Source organism: Centruroides vittatus, unplaced genomic scaffold (assembly GCF_030686945.1).
Source record: "Centruroides vittatus isolate TY-2023 unplaced genomic scaffold, ASM3068694v2 contig_2747, whole genome shotgun sequence".
NCBI lineage: Eukaryota > Metazoa > Arthropoda > Arachnida > Scorpiones > Buthidae > Centruroides > Centruroides vittatus.
In genome coordinates, this window is record NW_027121750.1 from 1640052 (window position 1) to 1666285 (window position 26234).

Consider the following 26234-nt stretch of genomic DNA (forward strand, 5'->3'; position numbering starts at 1 on the left):
TACAGCCTTTTAAGTATTCCTCTTAAGTATTAACAGTAGGAAAATAGTAAGATCAAGTCTCAAAATTCAAGGAAATTTAAATTGATTATCCTATTGTTTGTATACCTGAAGAGGACCATACGAGTGGTGAAAAACACTTGTTGGCTATAAAAATTTATCTGCTGGAAGTAGTGTTTGAAGTGCAATGTAATTACAGTTTCAGCTTCTGGAATGTTTTGTATAGTCTGCTGCCAGATCTGACATGATTGGGCTATATTTTGTTGGATTTTTAACCTTCTCTCACTAATTATTCAAGTACTTTTGATTCAAATAGAACATACACTTACTGTATTTAGTATAAATGTGATAAGCTGAAGATTCAAACAAACATGTCTAACATTTTTTGAAATGTTTTGGAAAATGGAATTTGTTTTCAATTTTTCTAGGATTAAGTTGGCCACTCACTGGAATATTGATCCTACTGCCATTAGGTAATTAGTATCGAGAAAGAAAATTTTCTAAAAATTATTTTAGTTTTTCAACAAGAACGGAACACAATGTTTATTTTTGTCAGACAAATATTTCCACTACAAAATTCTCTCGTCACGGTATTCCCAGACGCTTCTCGATGGCCACCAGAGGCACCTCCAACGCTTCGGAGTGTGATGGATCTAAAAAGAAAGAAGAGACCCATTAGTTGTATCGGGGGTAAGGGCCGGAAGGAAACTGCGGGGGATACTCACCGGCCAGCACGTCTTCGTAACTCAGGTCTAGATTTGTGCCATCCAGAGTGTTGGACATGAAGCCGGAGCTGGGAAGAAAGGGAAGTCGTCCGATCTGTAGGGCAAACCTTCGTGTATTAACCGTTCCGATTATCCGAGAAGGGCCGACGTCGAAACGGCACCCTCACTTACCTTAGAGGCGATTTTCCTTTCGTATTCGAGTCGCAGGGGAGCGTGCAGTCCCTGAACTCTCTTCAAGATGGCGTAATCCATCTGTCGACGACGAATGCCAAACTGAAACGAGTCTTTGATTAATCGATCTCGTTAGTGAAATGAATCCTCTAGTCTGAGGAGAGCTATTTTTATCGATTCATGCATTATATTTTTAAAATCTCTCTCAAAGTAATTGTTAGTAGCACAAATAGATTGTGCTACTAACAATTACTTTTGTCACCTGTAACAAACTACTTACTAGTAAAACCTAATATGGAGGAATACCAATTAAACAGTAACAATGCCACTTGCACATCATTATTTAGATAACATACTAAATTAACTTCACATTCAATTACTTCAGTTGTTTTTATGTAAGTGATGGATTAGTCAGTAGACAAGTGATGTCACAGTTTTCTTTGCTTAAATAAACTTCACAGATTTCTTTCAAATGATCATTAAACATTTCTACAAACTTGTTTTGTATTTTATTGAAAAATGGAAATTTTAACTTATAGAAAACATGATAATATTCAAAGACGCTACGTGTCTAAAAACGTCGCATAAATAAAATTTTGTTGAAAGTAGTTGATCTAATTGTCTTCAGACCTTAACAAGACAGCATAAATAATGTCTTTCAATTGTTCTTTAATTAAATTAGCAGGATAATTAATTACTGCAAAATTTATATTTACATAATATTTTAAAAACAAAGTACTTTTTAATTAATTAAAAAGCTGTACTTACTTCTTTTTCACTTTTTTCCAATGGATGAGCTGAATACATTTCTGCATTATTTGACTGCACACACTGAAAACTATTAAAACTAATTTTAATTACACAAGGTTAATAAAAGCTTATAAATTTATGCTCAAAAAGTTGTTTAACTTTTTGAATTTTTAATATAATAGAGAACAGCAGGCCAGAAGATGGGAAATATAAGTTTTGTTAACATCTACTGCATTATTTTGATTTTAAACTTCAAATTACACTGCTGCCGATTTTGTTTTGTTTGAATGCCAGAAGTTTTTTGGTAGTCATCTAATACATTTTAGAGATTATGTTTTATTGCTTGTTTCTTACTTTCCCGTGACGTAACTGTAACACACTTAGTTTGGTTACGTGAAGAAATGTTGACAAATAATCTTGAAAAGATGGCATCTCCTCGTTTATTAATTTTAATCCTTTATCCATCTTGTGTAAGATTTTTTCCTAGGCATTTCACAATTTGCAAAGTTTAGATTAAGAGTCATTGTTGCGACCCTAAAAAAATTTTAAAAGAATAGTACCAATTTTAAGTTATTGATTCATTGCTTATAAATTAACTGGAACTGTGATTGACCTTTGATATCCACCATTGTCCTTGTACTTCCAGCACCTATAATTAATGCTGGAAGTACAAGGACAGTGGTGGAAATCAAAGGTTAATTTTTAATTTTCTACCCTTTCTTAGTATGTAAGAATAATTTTGTAAACACGTGCGATGCATTATTAATTTCTCTCGTAGAAACACCTGAATGCTACGGGGCAATCGAAAAGTCGCGTGCACGTATACGTATATTAGGAATAAATCTCATTTTGTGAGGTTGATGTACAAAAATACAGAAGGTAGTAAAAACAAAGTTTATAATCTGATCTTTAAGAAAAGCAAGATCAAATCATGTTACGTCATATATTCAAAATGGCCTCCTCGTTCACAAGAGCAGGCACAAAACTGTGTATAAAAATAATCCATTACTTTTTATATACATGGGATTATTTTTATACACGGCTCCTTTGAGATACCCCTGGACAAATCTGTCAATCACAGGGCCACAATCCTTTAGAAATAAGGTGGTTGTGAAAGAAATCCGATTCTGCAGTTCTCTCCGGAAATTTCTGACAAAACTCGTCCGCAACGTGTGCTTAAGAACAACCGGTGAAATAACGCTAGACAGTGAAAATCCTCTGTTCCCAGGGAAAAATCATTTTGCTTCCTCAATGAACAATGCTAGAACAAAGCCATACTGCAGCCAATTTTGTGACTGACTTTTGTGTTAAAGTTTCTATTAATAGTTGGCAGTCACCGTAGCGTCGTCTTGTAGCGGGAGACAACACAATATTCTGACGTGTGCAATGTTTCGATCACCCCGTACAATTAAATCTTCCCTATTTGAGACTTTGATACTTGCTCTAACAATTGAAATATTGACAAATTTGGTAGTATACTACTTGTAGCGCAAGGAAAAGGCTTCCGTGAAGAAATTTTAGTTCCAAAATCCACCCATAGGAGGAAACAGTCATCAAATCAATCAGAATAGTATTTATTTAATATGATTAAACAAACCATTTTAACATTTTAATTTTAGTTAATAAATCATAGGAAGGATGAACAATTTGTAACTTACTCATCAACAATATTTAATAAATTTACACTTGCACAATTTTATTTTATTTTTTAATTCAGATTTTTCAATTAAACACAAACAACTGTAGCTTTTAATGCCGAACGTCGCATGAGAAAATTATTCTGCATCGAAAGAAATGCAATCGAACAAAACAAATTGCCGTGCTTTAAATAAAATTTTTCCCGAACATTTTGCCGGTGGAATAAAATCGGAACAAAATACTGTTGCTACACGTATTCAAACGAGTCATAAAAACGGCTAAATTTTAAAATTTGCTGGAGTGCATCGGGGTACCTGGTACCGTACAAGGAAAAATTCTTTAGCAACTTGACTAATTAGCACGGTTCTATATTCTCAAAATATGCCGAATGCAAAAGAGAATTTCGATATTTTATTGTGACATTTAAGTCCCGTTAAACTATCATGGAAATGTTTAATAACAATTGTTTTTATTGTAAATGTAATGCAAACTTTCGCCATTTCCAGTAGTAGTAATTCTTAAAACAAAACTATAAACGATATTTTCGGAGTTAATATATTTTGTTGGTAATCGATCGTGTTTCAAATTACGCTAGGATATTTTAAATTTGTTAGAGGGAGCTTAATTTTGTAATCTCGCCGAATTTATTGATTGAAACATTTGCGAGATGAGCAATGTGGTTAAAGAAGGTTATAGATGAATGTACGCACGATTTTTAGTGAAACGAATAGTTTTATTTGCAAAAATGCCAGCGGCCACTGGGAATCCCACAACCTTAAATGCAAATTCTCAGAATTTTTTTAAATAGCAATTTCATAGAAAAAGTAGGATGCTATTAAATTTTGGCGATTAAGGTTCAAAGGGGATTGCGTGTGGTATCCCGAGTAGGACCAGATTTAGTGCCGATTTTACTCGTTATTAGCATTTACAATTACAATTTTTTTTTTCGTAAAACCAATTCCTACCTTTTTAGCCATTTTATAGTACTTAAAAATATAAAACGTTTTTTAATAAAATATCATAACAGATGGCACCACAAATTTTAAATGTTTCCAGGAAAGTTAAGCAACACATTGCTGGATTTTTGAAATTGTGTTAGGAGACAATTGTCTCCATAAAAAAACATTTGACAAATATAAAACTTAAAACTTCATTCGTCTGTTTAAAACATAAAAAATAATTTGTTAAAGTGTCAGAGCGAGATCTTGAATGGAAACAATACCTGCTGGGTATTTTTGTTATAAAAATCCTCTGGTCCTTGTTAAAAATTGTGTGTATAATGATGTTTTTAAAATTGGCAAATGATATTGCAATCTGCACCTAATTCTGTGGTTGAATAAAAATTTAATTTTATCAATCTGCACAATAAGTAAAATAATACCTTGCAATTTGTTTTGGCTCAAACAAAAACAGTATAAGAGAGTAACTGACACCACACAAACACTGGCAAAATTGTGGTAAGACTGCAGTTCCGAATGAGAGGTTTGGACCTCCCTAGATGACCAAAAAAGGCAAAGGAACCATATCTCTAAAACTGTGACCCTTGGCAAAATATTTGCCTCTCGACCGGACTGCTCGTTAAATACATAATTTGCTTAACAGGGCTTACGGCGCGACCGGTTACGCCCGCGTAGTAGTTGGTGCAATGGCATTTCTTGTATTCTATAACCTTCTAGTAGTCTCTAGTGAACTGGAAAACAGGCAATTTCAAGGACTCCGTCTCAAAGGATCACACGTAGACCAATTGGTTCCTTTGACTTTTTTCCTTCTATGGGAATGGTCTACCATCTTTGATAAGTTCCCAACTGCCTCATTCAGAGATGTATTTGTACCCAAATGGTAATTATTATGATGTACGATTTTTGAAATTTTGGTTCCCTTATGATTCTTAGTAAAATATATTTTTGTCTAACAACATAATACAGTTCTACTTACCCATCGATCATAGGATCGGAAAGACCAAACTGTCCTCTCTCGTTAACTTTTGAAACATTTCTTCCGCAATTTCCAGGACGAAGGGAAGGTAACTCCATCTTTCAAAAATTCGAAATCTGGAAATTTAAATTATACAGATTAAATTTCTACATAAAAATAAACACAAAATGACAAATTACCAATGAAAAAATAAATAAAATCATAGTAAATAAATTTTGAAACATGGATCTAACAACTACTTAATGAAGTAAATGGGTCGAGATTTTGATGATTTATTATTGCAAAAAAGAAACTTTCATATAAAAATAACACGAAGTCTGCACAAGATTTCAATCCTGCAGCAATGTGTTGTCAACAACAGATCACATGGCTTTGCAAATATGGTTTAGGTGCAGTCTTCCCAACTCCATCAGCCATATGATTTTTGCTAGTTTGGCAGACTATGCTTGTGGAGACAAGTTTTTAATACATTTTGCATAAAATTTAGTGACAATTTATTGTTTTGTTGATTTCCTGACAGTGAAAAAACCTCAAAATACTCTGCAAATTCATTACACGTTGTTTTTACAAAATAGAAAGAATTAAAGACAGAAAAAGGGGAGAACTGCCGCAAATGACGACATCGGCACCCACAGAAGACATTAAATGGCATTTATTGTGATTGCAATGTCGCACGTCTCTGCAACAAACAACTAAAGTTTTGAAGTTTCGACCATACCGGATTAGAATAGCGCAAGTCAAGGTCGCCGAACACAGTAAATGTTCAATATAATCGTCAGTGTCAATGAATCACACGTAACATTTCTATTTTGAACAATACATTTTTAAGCCAGTGACGCTCAATTCTACTTTAGTGATTACATAAACTTTCGAGCAAAAAACGTGCACAACCAAAAATCCACACGCATTACATCAAACTTCACTTCACGAGAAAAAAACTGACATACGGCACGTAATTTCATGACAACTGGCTCATTTTTTTTTTTAAAGTATTGTGATTTCTGCTATTTGTGCAGATATCGTATATTATTTTATTAATTATTTTTTAATGGCCGTTCACTAAGCGCCGGATTCTCGTCCAACTATTCTATTTGGAAAGAAAGCACTCAATTTTCGAATGCTCCCATTGGATCCCAATGCCTCAAAAAACTCCTACACACAACCAAAACTTTGCATACTTGCCAAATCAATTATTTTGGATAAAAACGCACAGTATTATCAGCAATTCCTATGAAAATTCCACAAAATCCTATTTTCTAAATCTAGTAAAATTCTATGTTTTCGTGAACAGACTTAAGAATTGAGCATTTTGTGCAAAGGGCAATGGTAAGGTGATCCGACAATACCATCCAATAAAAATACCAGAATGCAAGACATTTTAATCATTAACGGCTCCTTATTTGACATAATGGCTGCATTCGGCAGAGTCGACAGTTGTAACTGAGCAAAAGCGTTTCAATCGGCAGCCATTACGTAGTTACATCTACCGAACGACGAGCAACATATGCTTTGGTACAAAAAGCAGCCGCCATCAGTCAGTTTCGGGAAGCGATAGGTAGCGTAAACGAAAGACGCTACTAAATGTGATGTCAAAATACCAAACATGTTTCTAAACGATACTACCGTACAGGGCATTCTGCAGAAAAATATTCGACAGCTCCAGAACTGTCGAGTCTGCCAAATGTCGATGTCTTCTCTTACGGCGAATTACTTTTGTAAATATCTTGCGCATCACACATTTCATCTATTATATGGTACTAAAAAATACTCTTGCAGATTTCTGTAAGAAAGCAAAAGTTATCGCCCAATCAATTATTGTAACCGAAAAAATTTGATTAGTGGTGCACATCGTTAGACTTAGAGTTTCCCATAAAAATTTTTAAAATTATACAAAAAGGGAGAAATGGTAACAATAAAGAAAAACCACCTCCGACAATGCGACAAGAGCAGGTCTTTGAATTAAATTCGTCCATCGAAACTTACTTTCCACAACCAGACCGCGCAGTTAAACAGCAGTCCGCCACTCCGGGGAGGGAATCCGCCGTTGAATCCAGACCAAAAGACCGCCGTCGGACGGTGGCCCATCCGGGCGGTCCCAACCCGCAACGGGCTTAATAAAAACCCTTTTAGCGCCCACAGAGCGGGGTTAGAAATTACCTTCTATCTTCACTTCTCTTTTAATGGGCCTCGAGAATAAAGTTTTACTCCTTGTGTACGTACGTCGCTGCACACAAGATATATTTAAATACTTTACACGCATATAAACACACACGACCTAGAAGTAACACCAATTACACTTACGCGCGATTCTTAATCCTATCGCCGCATTAAAGCCTAATCCTACGTGTCCTAATTTATAAGAGGCCTTCTAGAGCCGTTGACTTTGTATATATTTTATAAATTAATCGTAAGCCTTTGGAACACGTCGAACTTACCCAAAAAGTGATCAATTTCACCACTACGGCTTCGAAAACGACAGTCACCGAAAAGCGCCCTCTTTCGGACGAAATACTAAAAAACATTTTTTTTATTCAAACTTTTTAAAAATTTATTAAAAATAACAAAAATTTATTTTAAAAAATAAATTAAAAGAATAAACGCAAACTCGAAATCCACTAAATAGATGAATTACATCGATGTTAAATACTTAAACATAAAAATAATCCACGGCGCTAATTCGAATTTCGGTAAACGCGAAACGTGTTCTTACACACACACACATACACACACAAATTATCCCAGATTCTTTTTGCATTTCTCGACGTTTTAAAGTGTCCCGAGTCCAAAAATGTAAAGATCTTCGGGGGGTCAATTTTTTCGTCCGATCGCCATCGCCGGTAATCGGAACGATTTTCAGTCGGACTGTGTCGTGCTGAATCGAACGTTTTTGATACTAAATTTACTTCTAAAGTATAATTTTCTTGTTTTTATATTCTTCAATATATTTATTTTGTTTGTACAAAATGCAGAAATAATTTTTAACGATACCATAGCGTCGATTATTATTATAAAAATTTTCGTTAGGCTTAAAATCGACGAAAATTCAACACGAAGCGACACGCAACGGAGAAAAATTTGAACATCGGACAAGTTAATATATTTATTCGTACATAATCGGTAATCGGAACAAATCACTAATCTGAACAACCCGTCCCCAATTGATTCCGATTTTCGGTTCTCTACTGTATATATATATGACAGCGGGGAAAGTAAAAATCGGATGATACTTTTACAGTATTTAATGATATATAAAAAGAATACAGTATATAATAATGCGGTAATTGATAACTGAATAGGTAAAAAAAATATATACAGGGGAGGTGGAGAAATCGAATTCGGAATCGACAGCTTTACGTCGGAGAAGCGCGGAAGTGACGTCGGACAAACGTAAGGTTATCCGAAATGTATAATTAGGCGATTTTATTTTAAAAATCTCGGCCGGATTAAATAGTACGTCTTCGTAAGACGTCGCTGCCCAATAAAAAAAAAAAAAAAAAATTTAGAACAATCAGAAATAAGGTAAATATTAACGATCGAGATAGAAAGCAATGGCGACGAATTAATAATGGTTTACTGAATTAAAATACGTCGGACGATTGGAAGGATGGCACGGGACTTTTAATTAATTTGACGTCATTAAGTGAGAGCGTGACGTAACGTCGAGGAAATGACGTCGGTCGTACTTTGATTCGGTGGTGCGATGGAAGGTTTCCGTCGTATAAAACTCGTCGTTTTTGAGTAATACGGACGTTGAAGAGTCACGTCGACCTGCAGTTATCAGTTGAGAATTTGAGGCGTGTGAGACGGTAAGTATCGGACGGGTAATTGGTTTACCTGTAAAAAAATACGGCGCGATGACCTAGATAAGTTTGAGGGCACGAGAGGTGGCCACCCCCAGCGGTAGGTCAAGATCCCCCTGGCGGCTCCACTCCCCGTATACGGAGCCAGAACTTTTAAATTTGCCATTCCTTTGTAAAAAATATGGAAGGGGAGGGTTGCTTATCTTGCTCGCTGCTTATTAAATTGTGAGGCAAATTCCGTTAAGTTTTACAATAGATGATCTACTTTGATAAGAAGTAGGGTGCACCGTTGCTAATCCGAACCCTAATCCATTGGCTTTGCGGCCGCACGTTCGGCCAAAAAACAGAGTGGTTGCAGAATTATGTTTTAAAAACGCTATAAATTATGTTAAAATTTGTAGGTGGGGTTTAGACCTTTGTACTTACGGGTGATGCCGACTGTTCGTGCGAAGTGCCGGCTCTCTTCTCCCCCTTCTTTATACTTCCACACTTCTAATTTTGAGAAAATACGTTCGGTTTTGGTGGCTCAACTCTGCCGACCGTTCTGGGAAATTTGTCTGCCTCAAGAGGGCGAGACGAGCCCACAGATGCTTTGATATTTTGTCCCGGTTCGTAGGATGTTAAATATATTTCTCTGCGGCCCTTTCCGATACTTTTCAGAGTTGACTTGCTAAACCAAACATTTTGCTAATTGGAACAACTCATACTATGATTATTTTCGGTTAGGTAGGGTGCACTGTACTAAAATTGAGTTTTAATTTTATCTCGTGACTTAACCTAGATGGGCAGAAAGCCTAAAATTGTAAGGTTTAATGAGTCATCTAATAATCCTGTAATTAATTAAGACACCGACCGGGATTTATGGGAGAAACTGTATTAAACTACATTTTATCTCAAAAGATATTTAAAAGGAAGAAGAGAGTTAATAAAACTGGATGAAGATTAACAAAAAGGAGAAGCTAGATCTCTTGGAAAACTTAATTTAAACGGGAAGAAAGTATTAAGTTGAAACGATTTTGAACCGTTATTTTGTGGGTATTTGGATTGCTTTTTTGTAATAATTTTGTATTTTATAAGACTTGTTACACATTACGGTTTTGAAAATAAAATTGAGTCAAATGGCTGCTTATTTAAGGAGGCCGACATTTTTTTCTAAACATTTCTGGTCGAAATTTGTCTGCCTCGACTTACGACCAGTTAATAAATGGTTCGGAATAACACAGAATAGGAAAATAAGGAGAAGAAAATTTGATCCAACTGATAGAGATGCTGCATTATTAATAATAATATATAAACATCATCTCTAAACCTGATATATTAAAGCTAAACACCAACCAAATGCCGAAATTCTATCGGGCTAGTTTAATAGTCAAATTGCTTACGTAATTTATTTAGTAATTAACCTTAAACTAACTCGATAGAATTTCTGCATTTGGTTCGTGTTTAGAAATAATAATAATAATAATAAGCATCAAACAGCTGGTTTGCTCGGGGATGCCTCTTTGGGGAGACGGAAGGATTCATGATTGCCATACAGGATCAGGTCATAAATACTAAAAACTACAGAAAACACATACTCAAAGATACAACACTCACAAATGACACATGCAGAAAATGTCACATCATGCCAGAAACTATACAACACATCACTTCTGGTTGAAAGCTCTTGGCACAGACAGATTATTTACACAGACATAATCAAGTAGCAAATATAATTCACCAAGAGCTTGCAAAGAAACACAAATTAGTAGACATCCACGAACCGTACTACAAATACATTCCACAGACAGTATTGGAAAACAACACGCACAAAATGTACTACGACAGAGTCATAATCACAGATAAAACGATTTACCACAACAGACCAGACATCACACTCATTGACAAACACAATAAAATCGCATACATTATAGATATATCCATTCCAAACACTCACAATGTATGAAACACATGCACTGAAAAAATCAACAAGTACACAGAACTTGCCCAGGAAATAAGATATCTGTGGAGGGTGGATAGGGTGCTTATTGTACCTGTCGTTCTCTCCTCTATGGGTGTCGTATCACACGCACTACACAAAAACCTGGGAGCATTACAATTGAATAGAAATACATACATCACACTTCAGAAGACCACTATATTCAATACATGCCACATTGTTAGGAAATTCCTGAACTGGTGTGAACCGAGTATAACCCACTAAATCCAACATAACAATTATAATAATAATATTGAGAATAACTGATTTAAGTTATATTTTTTAATATTTTACCTTGTTAAATTAAAAGTAAACAATACTCTATTGTATTAGCATTTTAATTTACATATTTTTCTATAAAAGCTTCAAAGTTTTGTATAGTTTTTTACTGTACGAGGTGGCGATGGCTCATCCGACTATCGATTGATTGTAGAATATTTTATATTTTCAGAATCTAAACAGAAAGAATGAGACTGGTCATTTTGAATAATTACGACGAAACCAGTACTTGGGCCGCCAAGTACATTCGTAAACGCATTCGTCAGTTCAAGCCCGGCCCCGACAACTATTTTACTCTTGGTTTGCCCACAGGTTGGAACATTCACAATTTTTCTTTCTAAAAATAATCAATGAATATACCATTCCAATTTTAAATTATAAAATGTTTAGAATTAGTAGTTTTGTGTATATGGTACTAAAAATACCTCTGTAACGCCTGTTTATTTGCTAACATGTATATTTAGTGTCGTATTCAGACAAATTAAATTCTTTGTTAGGGATACATATGACGTATGGGTTACAAGATTCTTGTGGCAAATGGGCCAGAATGGACTCTTAAAAAACATTAGGTGGATTTTTTTTGATGTGTTTAGCAATGCTGGAAGGAAGGGAAGGAAAATTTTGAAATGTGACATCTATGGAAAGATTGTTTGGGGGAAAATCTAGGAAAGATGCTACTGTAAACTAGCATATAACACATATTTTAATTATTATTAAAATTATATCTTTATTAACAGAAATAAGAAAAATATCTTGCTACAAAGTTATTCTACAAAAACTAATATTTTTCATTGTATAACACGATTTATTAGCTTACTGTTTCAACTCTAGATAACCTGAATTTTGAGTAACTTGACCTGAAAAAATTCTAAAGACCAGAAAGGGAAGACCTAGAAAGACATAATTTTTTCATATTATCAATCCATATCAAAGAAAAAAAATGCAATTCGTAACCTAACATTGGAATAATTATTACATTAATGGCACATAGACTTTCATTTGGACCTGTTGCCATTAATTAATAAAAGTGAGAATGGGGAAAGTTAGTATTTAGTACTTAGTAGCTAAAGTACTTTTAATTGAACGTGACAATTGTAACTCACTTTTGTCGGCAAGTTTTTAATCTTTAGAAAAGTTAATCATTTTATGTTTTAATTACTCTATAAACTGTAAACCGACGTGTTTGTTGGTTGAGAAAAAGCAACTTCTCCCTTCCTTTGGATCTCTGGAGATTTCAAAAAATACGACATATTACGAAACTTTACAAATAAGATAAATTATTTTGAATCTTTATTAGGTTTTATACAATAAAGTACAATTATTATACTTTAAATTTGTATAAATATTTCAATATTTTCAGGAAGTACGCCTCTAGCAACCTATAAAAAACTAATCGAATTTTACAAAGAAGGAACGGTTTCTTTTCGCTACGTTAAAACATTTAACATGGACGAATATGTAGGTAAGTTTGTTTATATAAATTAGATTATTACTATTATTAACTTTGCGTCAAATTATTTATTTGCCGTTGGAAATAAACTAACTTGGTGGCATAATTAAAATAAAAATATCTTCCTTTTAAAATTGCCAATGAACGGAAACTGAGAAGTATTTTGAAATAATAGTATATTGATTATCTTCTTGGTTTAATTGGACTAGTTGAGTTGTTCGCACAGGTATCGGATCTACACAAACCAATACTGTGTAAACTGACTTTTGCTTTATATAGCAATTACTTTTTTAAGCAAGGTTTTACTCTAATCGTAATACATGAAAAACATTGATCCCTAATACACAAAATGTTCCATTTGCATAGTTGGAAATATCTTCATTCAACGCGTAATTTTAAGAGAATTTCCAATAAAGAGAGTTAAAACTTATAGTTAAGCAACCACAAAATAAAATACACTTTTTTAATGTTTTAATACTGTTAAGAGTATTTATTCTGTTTGTAGGAATGGATTAACACAATGCTGCCAAATACAGGTAACCCTCGTAAAACACGGCGGATCTTCTTCTGTCTGTGCCTTCTCCTAAGGGAGCTTGGCGGCCAGCAAATACCACTGTTCTCTTTTGTGACTTTTACGTAAAAGTCAGAAAAGAGAACAGAGTAGATACGTTCCGAAAAAGTGCTGTGTTAAATGAATCCATGCTATACAAAACAAAGGACTAATGCAAAACATAGGGTTATGTTACAGAAGTTAGCAAAAGTACAGTGGCGTAGTGAGGGGGGTGCAAGGGGGTATATCATGCACCGAGCGCCACTCGCAGAGCGGTGCCCAAATGGTCTCCAAGACAAATTGTGTGTGTTTCTGGAGGGGGGCACCAGTTATGTTCGCTACGCCACTGCAAAAGTACACTATTCTTTTTCGTTACTAAGAGAAATATGTTTATTAAAGCAATCGATAATTTATTTCCAATCAATAATTAACAAATTTAACTGCCTTTACAATTTTGTTTAGAGTTTCTGATATTTCTTCTCTGCTATGCCATTTGAAAAAACTGGCATAGCAGGAAGATTCTTTTCTGGTATTTTCGAGATTGTTCAACACTTTGTATCAGAATAAAGATTCTCCAATGGCATCTCTATCTGAGTTGGAGCAAGTAAGAATATTATTCATAAATACATTCAAAAATTCAGCAACATTCTATTAACAAGCGTCATTGGGACCAATGCAGTGCCGCGTTATCAAATATGCCACCTTATTGGATGGTGGAAGTTTCCTGTTTTTTTTACCCCTGGACAAATTTTACATATCTTCACATGTAAAACTGTACAAATCTATCTTTTATCTGTCTGTTGGCCCTTTGACAGAGATTTGTGGATTGCAGGTTTACCCAGAGATCATCCAGAGAGTTACCATTCGTTCATGTTCAATAATTTCTTCAAGCATGTGGACATCTTGCCAGAAAATGTGCACATTCTGAATGGAAATGCCCAAGACTTGCAGGAAGAATGTAACCAGTTTGAAAGGAAAATCACTGAAGCAGGTGGAATTGAGCTTTTCGTGGGAGGTAAGTAATTATTATCAGTTTTATTTTTTGACAAAATCCAAGTACAGTAGAACCTCTATTATCCGGACTAATTGGAGATGAAGGTAGTCCGGATAAGGAAAAATCTGGATAATCGAAAAAAATAATAATTGACAGTGAAAGACATGTACATACAGTATGAATAATTTTTATTTGTCTAGATTTACATATAGCTTCAATATTAAATTATTTTTTATTAAGGAATTCAATTAATGACTTTTGTTTAAAGCTAGCTGTTCTTTTTGAAGCTGCTAAATTGCGAATACTTTTAAGACATATAAGTTGTCCTGAGTTACTCTTCTTAGCTCTCAAACCACTTCATGGCGACATCTAAGCATTGAAAAGCTTCAGAATGTGTAGGACCAATATCTCTTACTTCGCAAATCTCTTCTTTGTCTTCTCGATCTTGTTCATCTGAGGCAGATATTTCTTTAATTATTTCCTCACCATTCAAAATTTGGAATCCAGGATCGTTCGCATCGCAATTTAACCACTCGGTTACATCTTCTTCGTCACATTCAGCACTTATTGAAATTTGTGCTATTGCTTCCGCAATGTCTCCTATACCACTTTCTACTGTGTTACTGGAATTTACTAATGGTCTTTTCAAAATTTTGTTCCATGTATTTCATCATGTACGTACATAAACAGTGTCGCAAATCAGCAAATTCGTACAATTTTTGTTTATTTTGAACAATCCGGATAATAGAGGTCCGGATAATCGAGGTTCTACTGTATAAACTTTTCAATAGGAAACTGTAATATTAATGTGTAATATTCTTTATATGTTTACAATGTTCTTTCATTACATGAATCACAGGCATTGGACCTGATGGACACATTGCCTTCAATGAACCAGGATCCAGTCTATCATCTAGAACCAGAGTCAAGACTTTAGCTATGGACACTATCCTGGCCAATGCTAGATTCTTTGGCAATGACCTTACTAAAGTTCCACACGAAGCATTGACAGTTGGTGTTGGAACTGTCATGGATGCCAAAGAGGTACTCTCTCCCATAAACTGTATATGCTAGATGTTTGGTTGAGGATGAGATGGATTAATATGCTAAAAATTTTTTGCATCTCATTCCAGAATTTGCATATTTACTAAATTAAAAGTCTGGAAGTAGTCATCAATATTACATAATGCATCTTTTTGTCTTTGTAGGTGATGGTATTGATTACAGGGGCTCACAAGGCCTTTGCTCTGTACAAAGCTATAGAAGAAGGAGTGAATCACATGTGGACGGTATCGGCGTTCCAGTTACATCCTCGGACCATCTTTGTGTGTGATGAAGATGCCACTCTGGAGCTGAGAGTCAAGACGGTCAAGTACTTCAAAGGCTTGATGAGACTCCACAATACGCTGATTCAGGATGACGACATTCCAGAAGACACCAAAGACCAATAACACCTCCTTGGTCCCGACCCAATTTACCGAATAAAATATTTTGTTTGAATGGTCTGTGTTTACTTTTGGCAGATAATTCTCACTCACACTAGTACTCTTTTATTCCAGTGTGGTACTGCAATTGGAAATAAGGAGTGTGTTTGGATGAAGAACTTAATGGTATGTTACCGACACAAATGTGGTAATTTCATTGCTGCTGGTTTGTTTTACATTGGCCATTTCTTCATTTCCATATATGACATATCCACATATAACACCACAACAAAATTAAGTTGTTTTTGAGCTGTTGGAATGTTAAATGTAATTTTCTTTTCCCTCCCATTTAGTTTGAATCCCTTGCTCCTAAATTATGTATATTTATTACAATAAGAGAATGTAGATAGAATAACTGTCTGGTGTAACGACAGATTAACCCAGATAATTTATCAAATGTAATGTCTTGTGCCCAAGAGAAACAAAACTAGACCACAATTATCACCGATAATGACCTCAACCAATTATTTCTAATATTTGTTAGGATTGAATGAGACAATGAGTAAAACCAATTGTTGCACATTTTCTCATTCAAAAATGTTCAAAAGGAAAAAATAAAAAGCTGAATATTGTGAAGGTGTATTGTTTGTATAAATTGTGTCAGCACTAGGAGTGCTCTCTATTGGCAATCATGCTAGAAACAGGCAGCAAAAGGTGTAAGTTAGCATTGAGCTAGCACCGCACGTGATAGTTTCTATATTCAGATTTTTGCATTATACAAGCACCAGAATGCTTGTATAATGCAAAGACATTACATACAGCTGATGAAGTTTGAGAAAGACCACATTATTTTGGCTGAGGAAAGCAGAATGGCTGTTTCACCAAATTGTCCACCATCTGGGCCATTCTCACATGGCTGAGGATGTTTGGAAGCAGAGGACGTGAGGGACCATAAACATGGTGGCTAGGCTCTGGATACCCCAGATGGACTACCAGAAGAGATGGTCGTTGGATCACGAAACAAACAGAAACAACAGCAATGGCATCTTTTGTCCACCATCCAGAAACAGGTGGAAGTCTTGCTATAAAATTGTCTTTCCATACCATACCTGCTGGTTAGCAGGCAACTAGAGAAGCAAATTTGCATCCACAGAAACCTTTAGGCAGCCTGCCATCTGCACCACGACATTATTAGTTTTGTTTTGCATGGTGTTATGCCACATAGACCTACAGATTTGTAGCATGTCATCTTTAGCAAGGAATCCTAGTTCTATTTGGGAAGGTAACTTCTGTGTTAGAATGTGAAAGACCACCGAGTGCTTCAATCTCATTTGTACTGTTAACTGGAACACTGTCTCCACCAGTGGTCTGGGGAATCGTCTCGTATGATGGTCGCACCTAATAATAGTACGAGAGACATTGATGGCACAGCAGCAGTTTAAGCTATTACGACTTGGATGTAATAAACTTCACTTAATTCAATTTTCCACAGCTTTGCTTTAAGATGGCATCGCTTAATAAAATTAAAGTCTGGGCTTATAACTACTGATTGTATCAGTACCACTTTCTCTTCTAATACAAACTTGTTTCCACAAGTGTCCACATAGTGTCAGTCATAATGTGATGTTCAATTCTAAATTCAATAACACTTCAAATCTTGGTATATATTTTGGCCTTTTGTCTACAATAATTCTGAATGAGTTTGTTCTCCTGTGATGCAACAACCTTTGTTGGCAGCAGAATTATTGCCAATAGATCACTTGTGCTATAACAAAGTTGGTAGATATACCATTCACACCACACCTTACAACTTTTCCAACACTAGTTTATGTAAGGTGTAGTGTGATTGGTATATTTGTTTCCATTTTTTTCTATGAATGTTGATACTGGGTTATGTTCAGTAACTCAGAACACTAAGTCAGAATTCTGAATGGCTTACTGGGTCGAACTAAGACTATTCTGAACTGATTATTCTTTGCTAGACAACTAGGGAAACTGGTGGACAAAGTTAAAATTAAATAAAAATAAATATAATAAAAAAATTAAAAAATCTAGCAACGAGTTGCATAACTTTCCCGGCTTTTGAGGTTTCATTTTAAAAGTAACATTTGTATTATTAATCAAAATAACTAAAATTGTATGTGGCGCCATCTGTTATGAGATTTTGTCGTAAAAACTTTACATACCATATTTTTTAATTATAAAATAGCAAAGACTTAATTTTGAGGGTAGAGACGCGTTTTATAAAACACTGTAAATGGTAAGAATAAGTGAAATCTTAAGTCTGACCCCTCGCAATAAGAGTAGTGAATGAGTAGCCAAACCTGTATGATTTGGTAATGTTACCTCCCATAATGTGAACTTGTGTCATAATCAATGCTTGGAGTTAATGATGTTTCATGCAAAATTAAAACACATTGCTTTTCTTTATATGTTTCCATACCATAAGCTTTTATTTAAAAAAAATCAAACACTTTGTACTGGTACAATATTCCACTTTGAAATTGTAAGTTTTCCAGTTGTCTACATAAGGCACTTAAACAATTTATGCTAATTACTTATTTTTATGTTATGGTTTGCAATTGCATCACAATACAAATCATATTTATATATTATTATTGTTATTTATTAAACTAAAATAATTTATTATAACTGGCTTATGGATATACGTACTTAACACCTTACTCTTGCCGAGAAAAAATATATTTATTTGCAACAAACAAACAAACGTTTTCAGCCTGATTCACAGGCCATCTTCAGGCTTGGAATACATTTGAAATTAAAATTCCATCCATGGAATACAAAAATTCAAATTCAAAATTAAATAAGGTATAATCAAAATAAAATATTGAATAACTAACATAAAGCAAAAAATAACAAAAAATATATAAAAATGTAACAAATGAATACGTAAGCATTAATAAATGCAAATTTCTAAGACATACAATAAAACCATTATATTGATTGGTTAGAGCCCTTATTAAACTTCTTAACCATAAACTTCCATGCAGAGGGAAGACTTTCTGCGTCCCTCGCATTAAGACAGCCTTCTTGTAATCTACTTCTAAAAATCTGCAACTTTTCCGCTGTCAAGGCTAATGATGGAGACGATAAAGGATTTATGATGGCCGCCTCATTCCATTTGACCGTAGCTCCTGGCGCTTGCGCCATTTGGGACAAAACTGTTGCATTAGACCCCTTTCTGATATTATAACTATGCTCCTTGATTCTAATTCCTAAACTTCTAGTGGTTACTCCGATGTAATCTTTTTTAACGCCCAATTGCATGTTTTCATACGGAATTTTATAAACTCCTGCTTTCTCTTCTGCCTTTATAACATCTTTATCATTCCTGAGGATTTTGTATAAATTAGGGGCCCTTTTTATAAGCATCCTCGAACTTTTTCTGTGTGCTATTTCTTTCATGACTGTATTCATACTTTCATTATATGTAAACTTTACAAACTTATTGGGAGCATTCTTAAAACATCCTTTCTTGATGTTGTGTTCATATTTCTTAATTATTCCTAGAATTGTACTTTTTTGGTAACCTAGGGTCCTGGCTACATTTATTATTCTATTTATTTCTTTCGTCCTGTCTTGTACTCTTTCGCAATACAAAAAGGCTCTTCTTATTAAAGCCCTGAAAGCTGCAATTTTATATTTATACGGATCCTTGGATTGGGAGGGAATATACAATGGGCTGTGGGATGGTTTAATAAAAACACTAGTGGACAAGTGGCCTTTTTTGAATGTGATATCGATGTCGAGAAAATGCAGATTCAAGGAACTTTTCTGCTCCAATCTTAAAGTAAGGCCATCATTGTTATCATTGATCTTATCTAAAAAATCCTTAATTCTGCTGTTACTTCTCCATAATATAAGTAGGTCATCAACGTATCTGCTGAAATACACGATATCATCCTTAAAACCATGAAAAATTCTTCTTTCCAGCCTCCTAACTACCAATTCGCATAGGATCCCTGAGAGTGGACTTCCCATAGGGACCCCTCTTCTCTGGCTGTAGACCTGTCCATTAAACACGAAACAAGACTCCCGGCAGACCAAACTAGTTAAACTCTCTACTTCTTCTGTATAACTAAGCAATTCCGAGTTATTGCTGTATAAGAAATCCAATAGTGCCTCCTCGCACGATTCTATCCTTACTGACGGATACATGCTCTCATAGTCGAAAACCGTTGCAACTTCATCCTCCATTAATGCTATACTTTGCAGATCCTTAACCACCTTCATAGGATCACGGGCAACAAGAGTATCCGTGTCTAGTTGCAAGGATAAGTATTCATGCAATTTCTTTTCTAACACAAACGTGGGACCCCTGCACTTCTCTACAACAGGTCTTATTTCTTTACCGGTTTTATGCACCTTCGCGAAAGCAAATAATCTAGGTGTTCCTGGCCTAGGGTTCCTGCATTTCTTGAGAAAAGGCAAAACTTTGGAAAGCTTAGAGACCTCCAGTTTCCTGACCCTTCTATCCTGAAAACGTTTGTTTGTTTGTTGCAAATAAATATTAATCAAATTAAAGACAAGTCTGCCCAAGAGGGACCACCATTTATTTTGCGCTCCAGACTAAAAACATACACATATGGCGACAGGCCTTCCTTTTTAGGCTTCATGTCGCCAAAGGTAAAAAAGGCCTTTAAAAAACACAAACATCCAGTTAAAACTAGGAGTCGGTGACACACAGACGTCTTACTCTTTAACCATCCAGCCAGTGGGTGTTTCCGCTTTTTTATCTGCTGGAACAAGCGCTGGAAAATGCAAATTTTAAAGCTGCACCCTGGCGTCGGTATTTTAAAATTTCTTTTTGTCGATTTTTCCGACCGATGGCGAGATTATTATTAATCAAATTGAAGACAAGTCTGCCCAAGAGGGACCACCATTTATTTTGCGCTCCAGACTAAAAACATACACATATGGCGACAGGCCTTCCTTTTTAGGCTTCATGTCGCCAAAGGTAAAAAAGCGGAAACACCCACTGGCTGGATGGTTAAAGAGTAAGACGTCTGTGTGTCACCGACTCCTAGTTTTAACTGGATGTTTGTGTTTTTTAAAGGCCTTTTTTACCTTTGGCGACATGAAGCCTAAAAAGGAAGGCCTGTCGCCATATGTGTATGTTTTTAGTCTGAAGCGCAAAATAAATGGTGGTCCCTCTTGGGCAGACTTGTCTTCAATTTGATTAATAATAATCTCGCCATCGGTCGGAAAAATCGGCAAATAAATATATTTTTTTCTCGGCAAGAGTAAGGTGTTAAGTACGTATATCTATAATGATTTGCTGAGTGCTTTATAATATTAACTGGCTTATGATAAATACTGTATAATTAAATTTGGGGGTATACTATAGATTACTCCCTATGGAATTTCGTATGTTTGGGTATATATCTGAACTCAGGGGACCGAGACGAGTTCAACGATACTCTACTTTTGGACCGGAGACGAAAAATAAAAAAGTTATATACTTTTTTCCGGCGATCGCGCGATGATAGGGAGTCGCGTCGCTCTCCACTAAGTCGGCCTCGCTATCGCGATCGGGAGTCCCGTCGCTTGCCGTTAAAATTGCCTTTAGTAGACGTTTCCCCCTTTTTTTACTTTGTTCAAGAACTACCGTGAATCGATCACTAGTTTAGCACATAGCGGCGTGTGGTGGCGCCCGTAGGAGAGGTCAGTCGAGCCGCCAAGTTCGCTGCCATAAGTAACATTAACCGAAATGGCGATCGCGCGATGATCGGAAGTTGCGTCGCTCTCTCCGCTCTCGTATCGCGTGTTTAACCCTCCGGGAGATGACCGTAGTCCGACGTCACGGTTTGCAGACTTTACCGCAAGATGGCAGTACTAGCAACTATGGTGCCGTCTGCATGAGAGCATTAAAAAAGTATAGTAACTTAAAAAGTGTGATAACTTTATTTTTCGTCTCCGGTCCAAAAATAGGGTACCGTTGAACTCGTCTCGGTCCCCTGAGTTCAAATATATAATCAAAGTCCTGAAATTCCATAGGGAGTAATCTATAGTACACCCAAATTAGGTTTATATTTATTAGTCACCACTTATTTAAATATCAAAAATGCTAGTTTATGTATTCTAATATATATATATATATTGACGGCCGGATGGCCGAGCGGTAAAGGTGGCAGCCTACCGCTCTGGGGGACCCGGGATCGAATCCGAACGGGTCGAATAATCCCCAGGAATTTTTCGGGGGGTGGTCCGTTCTGGATATGTCGGGCCCCGTCCCTCACCACCCGGTCGCCCCATTGTGGGCCTGGCCGAACCCATAATGGGCCTACTAAAAGAGGCCCTCTTAGTGCCCACAGGGCGGAAGAGTTAAAAAAAAAAAAAAAAAAAAAAAAAAAAAAAAAAATATATATATATATATATATTCTAAATTATATACGGGTGTACTATAGATTACTATCTATGGAATTTCAGGACTTTGATTATATATTTGAACTCAGGGGACCAGGGCCGGATTTACATAAGGGCATTTGGGGCCTGTGCCCAGGGCCCCCACAAAACTAAAAAAAAATTATGTTTAAACATAATTTTTTTTCTATTACCGCGACAGCCTAGTGTGGCCTAATCATGAGGGGCAACAGGCAGAGAAAACCAAACCCGGAAAAAACCTATGAAAAATCGGAAAATTTCGGAAAAAAATTTCACATAGGTATTTTTCAGTTAAATTAAAATAATTAGTTTTACACAATAAAATATATGTATGTTTACAATAACCTTATTTTTAAATGAAATTTACAACTTCCTAGTTCAAATCTAATAGAAAATTTACACAAAATACTGTACTTTCAAAATCATCAAATTTGCCTACTCTTAAAGGGGGGACCCCGCCGAATTTGTGCCCAGGGCCCCTCGATTGGTAAATCCGGCCCTGCAGGGGACCGAGACGAGTTCAACGGTACCCTATTTTTGGACCGGAGACGAAAAATAAAGTTATCACACTTTTTAAGTTACCATACTTTTTTAATGCTCTCATGCAGACGGCACCATAGTTGCTAGTACTGCCATCTTGCGGTAAAGTCTGCAAACCGTGACGTCGGACTACGGTCATCTCCCGGAGGGTTAAACACGCGATACGAGAGCGGAGAGAGCGACGCGACTTCCGATCATCGCGCGATTGCCATTTCGGTTAATGTTACTTATGGCAGCGAACTTGGCGGCTCGACTGACCTCTCCTACGGGCGCCACCACACGCCGCCATGTGCTAAACTAGTGATCGATTCACGGTAGTTCTTGAACGAAGTAAAAAAGGGGGGGAAACGTCTACTAAAGGCAATTTTAACGGCAAGCAACGGGACTCCCGATCGCGATAGCGAGGCCGACTTAGCGGAGAGCGACGCGACTCCCTATCATCGCGCGATCGCCGAAAAAAGTATGATAACTTTTTTATTTTTCGTCTCCGGTCCAAAAGTAGAGTATCGTTGAACTCGTCTCGGTCCCCTCAGTTCAGATAATGTCCCGAAATTCCATAGATAGTAATCTATAGTATCCCCTTATATACATATATTAGAATTTTACATTAGAATCTTATATATTCTAAATTACAAATATACCGTATTTTACAATACTTTGTATTAAAATAAAGGGTTAAATTTACCTATGGTAGTCAAAATGGCGGCACTTCCGGTAATCTCGAATTTAAAGTTTAGGCAATTTGGACTCTTACGAATAAATAAATCATCCGGATATAAAATAATATATTCTTAATATACTAACCTTTGATTAATTTGAATTTGTTGGCAGACGATAACATTGATTCACGAAGCTTCAATCACCATTTCGCTAACGCTGGAAGAACGACTGTTTGGAAGAATAATGGCGGCTTAAAACCACGTGATCGCAAACTGCCAATAGAAAAGCGTTTCTTACATGGCCACTCTCGTTATAGGCTCTCTAAGTTGCACTTTACTTTCACGCCATCTATTGAACGTTTTACTCGATAAATTAAAAAAAAAAATCTTTCTTTCTTCCATCAACAGCTTTAAATTAATGACGACTTTACTTGTTGTTGGAATTTACAGTGTTTTATAAGACTCATCTCTACCTTCTTATGAAATTTTGTAATCATTAAAAATATTTAAAGTTTTTACAACAAAATCTTATAACAGATGGCGCCACGTACAATTTTAGTTATTTATTTTGATTAATAATATAAATGTTATTTTTAAAATAAAATCTCATAAAAGCCGAGAAAATTACTCAACTCGATGCTAGATATTTTTATTTTAATATTTTATTATATTTATTAAATCCTGTTTATAAACAACAAGAAAGTTTGCCTTTGTATAGTTGTATAAATGCATCAGAGGATAAGCTATTGTTTTCTCAATTATATTTTCAAAGATACGTAATAAAATACAACAGAGAAAATGCAAATACAACTATTTATCCTATAATTCAACACTAGTTTTTCGGGAAACCCGTGCAAAATTGCTTAAAATTCATTTAAATTTTAGCTTCATACCTACAAAAATTCCTCGAAGTGTTATTATTTTATTGTGTTGATTTATTCCGCATTTTTGTGGTATAAATTTACATAAAAAATTGTTATTTTATTTCATCGCGTTCTATTTTGATACTCAAAATACAAATTTGAAACGAATCTCTGTATTTTGTAATTTGTATCATCTAACGCGTTCAAGTTTCTAAAATGGAAAATACTGTATATCATTGATATAAAGCAAGCGGATCATCATACTGACAAAATTAAGATGAAGAAGATCGTCGCTTGCATCTTCATTCTCTCGACTGTCGGTAAGCGCATCTTACTCTCTTCTTACCATAAAGGATGATTAGAAAGTCTCGATCCATTTTTGTTTCCACTGGTTTCCACACGCTTCACCAAGAAAAGAGAATCGCTGTTGTTTTTGGTCGTTTCAGTAGATTAATTTCTTCCAGAAATTCACCAAGTCTGCTCCTACCGGGACCAATATCAAACCGTTCGTTACCAAATTCGGGCAGATAGATAAAGAACACGATGCGCAACGTTCCGGGAGATCCACAATACCGGACCTCATCAACCAGAAGATCGAGCCGGGTGCTACCTGTGCCACGAAGACAATCTTCATTAAAAAACTCATAAAACTGCGTAGCGTGTCTAGATGTTCCTTAAGCTGGAAGAGAAGACGACTACGTCACCTGGCATGCGATGTGTCATCTCTTGAAGGCTATGGAACAAGCGTTTGTATGTTAATCCTCTCAAACATGCGCAATCTACAGCGATTCCCTTCTATTGGATCAGCGTCACGACTTGCAAAAGTGGATGGAGACTTTATAACCACCCTGTATTTACAAAAATTAACACAAAACCTTTCTTGTAATCTACAGAAGGAGTCTTTTCGTCGTTTGTCCAAGACAGCGACGAATTTATAGATAAAATTCTCGAGGAAATGATACCAGATCTAGAACATCCCGAAGGATTATCTTACTTTCCTTTAAAAGATTACTGGATGAAGTCGTCGGTAACTATAAGATTTCTCAGTTGTAGGATGCCAAATCCTCCCGAACTTAACAGAAAAGAGGACTGCTTGAAACCTTATGTCACTTCCAACCCGGGAGAATTCAATATCGAATGCGTAATTACTCTGGACACCGAACCCATCGAGTGCCACGGAGTATTTAGCATCGAGGATCATCAACCTGTCGATTTTAACTTGGGATTTTACATATACCCAGTTACTTTGTCCATAAAAATCGCGGCCAACGAAACACGACTGACACCTTACCTTTCGAATTTATCCGTGGTCGATATTAATAGATATTGGTTTGATATGAAGGACTTTGAAGATAAAGGTGGAAGGCTGTTTGATAATTTTGTAATGGATAATTTGTCCAAAAAAATTTTAAACAAATTTCAAACGTATGTGGATGATATCATTCGAAAAATTTTAAGTATAGCCGTGTCTAGTTCTCCTATCCCTTCGCTTCTTGATTTGGTCAGTCCGTAGCGTAGTTTTAATTCGCGTGTATGACTATATTAAGAATACAATTGTTATTAACTGTATGAAATATAATAAAATTTAATTTTTCTGCCGAATTGTTAAGTTAATTTTGAAATAAATATGCACTTTTAAACAATAGTACATTAAATTCTTGTCTATCGTGAAGGACAAGGATGTAACCATTAAGACCAAGATCAGATTAGTTAGATCCCTTGTATTCCCTGTTACGATTCCGAAAGCTTACATACGAGCGGAAGAAACTGGACGAAGACCCCTAAGAACACCATGGACAGCAAAGACAACGATCGTCGAAGACATTATGATGTCTCTTGAAGCCATGCTTCTTAAGTCTTCTTGATACGTGTCCATAATGGACTGCAGAGAAACATCATGCCTGGAATGGCAGAAGAAAGGTGCAGGAACGGTAGACAAGGAACCAAATGGATATACCAGATAAAGGTCACTGCTCTGTCCTTGCAAGAACTGACAAATACATTATAAGGCAGAACGTTTTGGAGAAATCGAATCCATCAGGTCATCAGGAGTCGGCGCCAGAGTTTCCATCCGTC

General features: G+C 35.8%; 3 protein-coding genes across 3 annotated transcripts; 2 read left to right on the forward strand and 1 right to left on the reverse strand.

The window, feature by feature from the left end:
• Positions 1 to 504: 504 nt before the first annotated feature.
• Positions 505 to 7724, reverse strand: Pomp (proteasome maturation protein). The gene is made up of 6 exons (XM_067266536.1): positions 7652 to 7724; positions 5217 to 5332; positions 1662 to 1731; positions 894 to 995; positions 723 to 816; positions 505 to 650 (listed from the first exon to the last, which is right to left on the reverse strand). Exons 2-6 carry the CDS (start codon positions 5312 to 5314, stop codon positions 583 to 585), a joined length of 432 nt encoding a protein of 143 aa, XP_067122637.1. The 5' UTR covers positions 5315 to 5332; positions 7652 to 7724; the 3' UTR covers positions 505 to 582.
• Positions 7725 to 8847: 1123 nt separating this feature from the next.
• Positions 8848 to 15767, forward strand: Oscillin (glucosamine-6-phosphate isomerase Oscillin). Its single transcript, XM_067266538.1, has 6 exons — positions 8848 to 9022; positions 11446 to 11585; positions 12634 to 12735; positions 14106 to 14288; positions 15127 to 15311; positions 15476 to 15767. Exons 2-6 carry the CDS (start codon positions 11462 to 11464, stop codon positions 15716 to 15718), a joined length of 837 nt encoding a protein of 278 aa, XP_067122639.1. The 5' UTR covers positions 8848 to 9022; positions 11446 to 11461; the 3' UTR covers positions 15719 to 15767.
• Positions 15768 to 24422: 8655 nt separating this feature from the next.
• On the forward strand, positions 24423 to 25760 carry LOC136972034 (uncharacterized). Its single transcript, XM_067266589.1, has 2 exons — positions 24423 to 24478; positions 25052 to 25760. The coding sequence occupies exons 1-2, from the start codon at positions 24436 to 24438 to the stop codon at positions 25669 to 25671; spliced, it is 663 nt and encodes a 220-aa protein (XP_067122690.1). The 5' UTR covers positions 24423 to 24435; the 3' UTR covers positions 25672 to 25760.
• Positions 25761 to 26234: the final 474 nt, after the last annotated feature.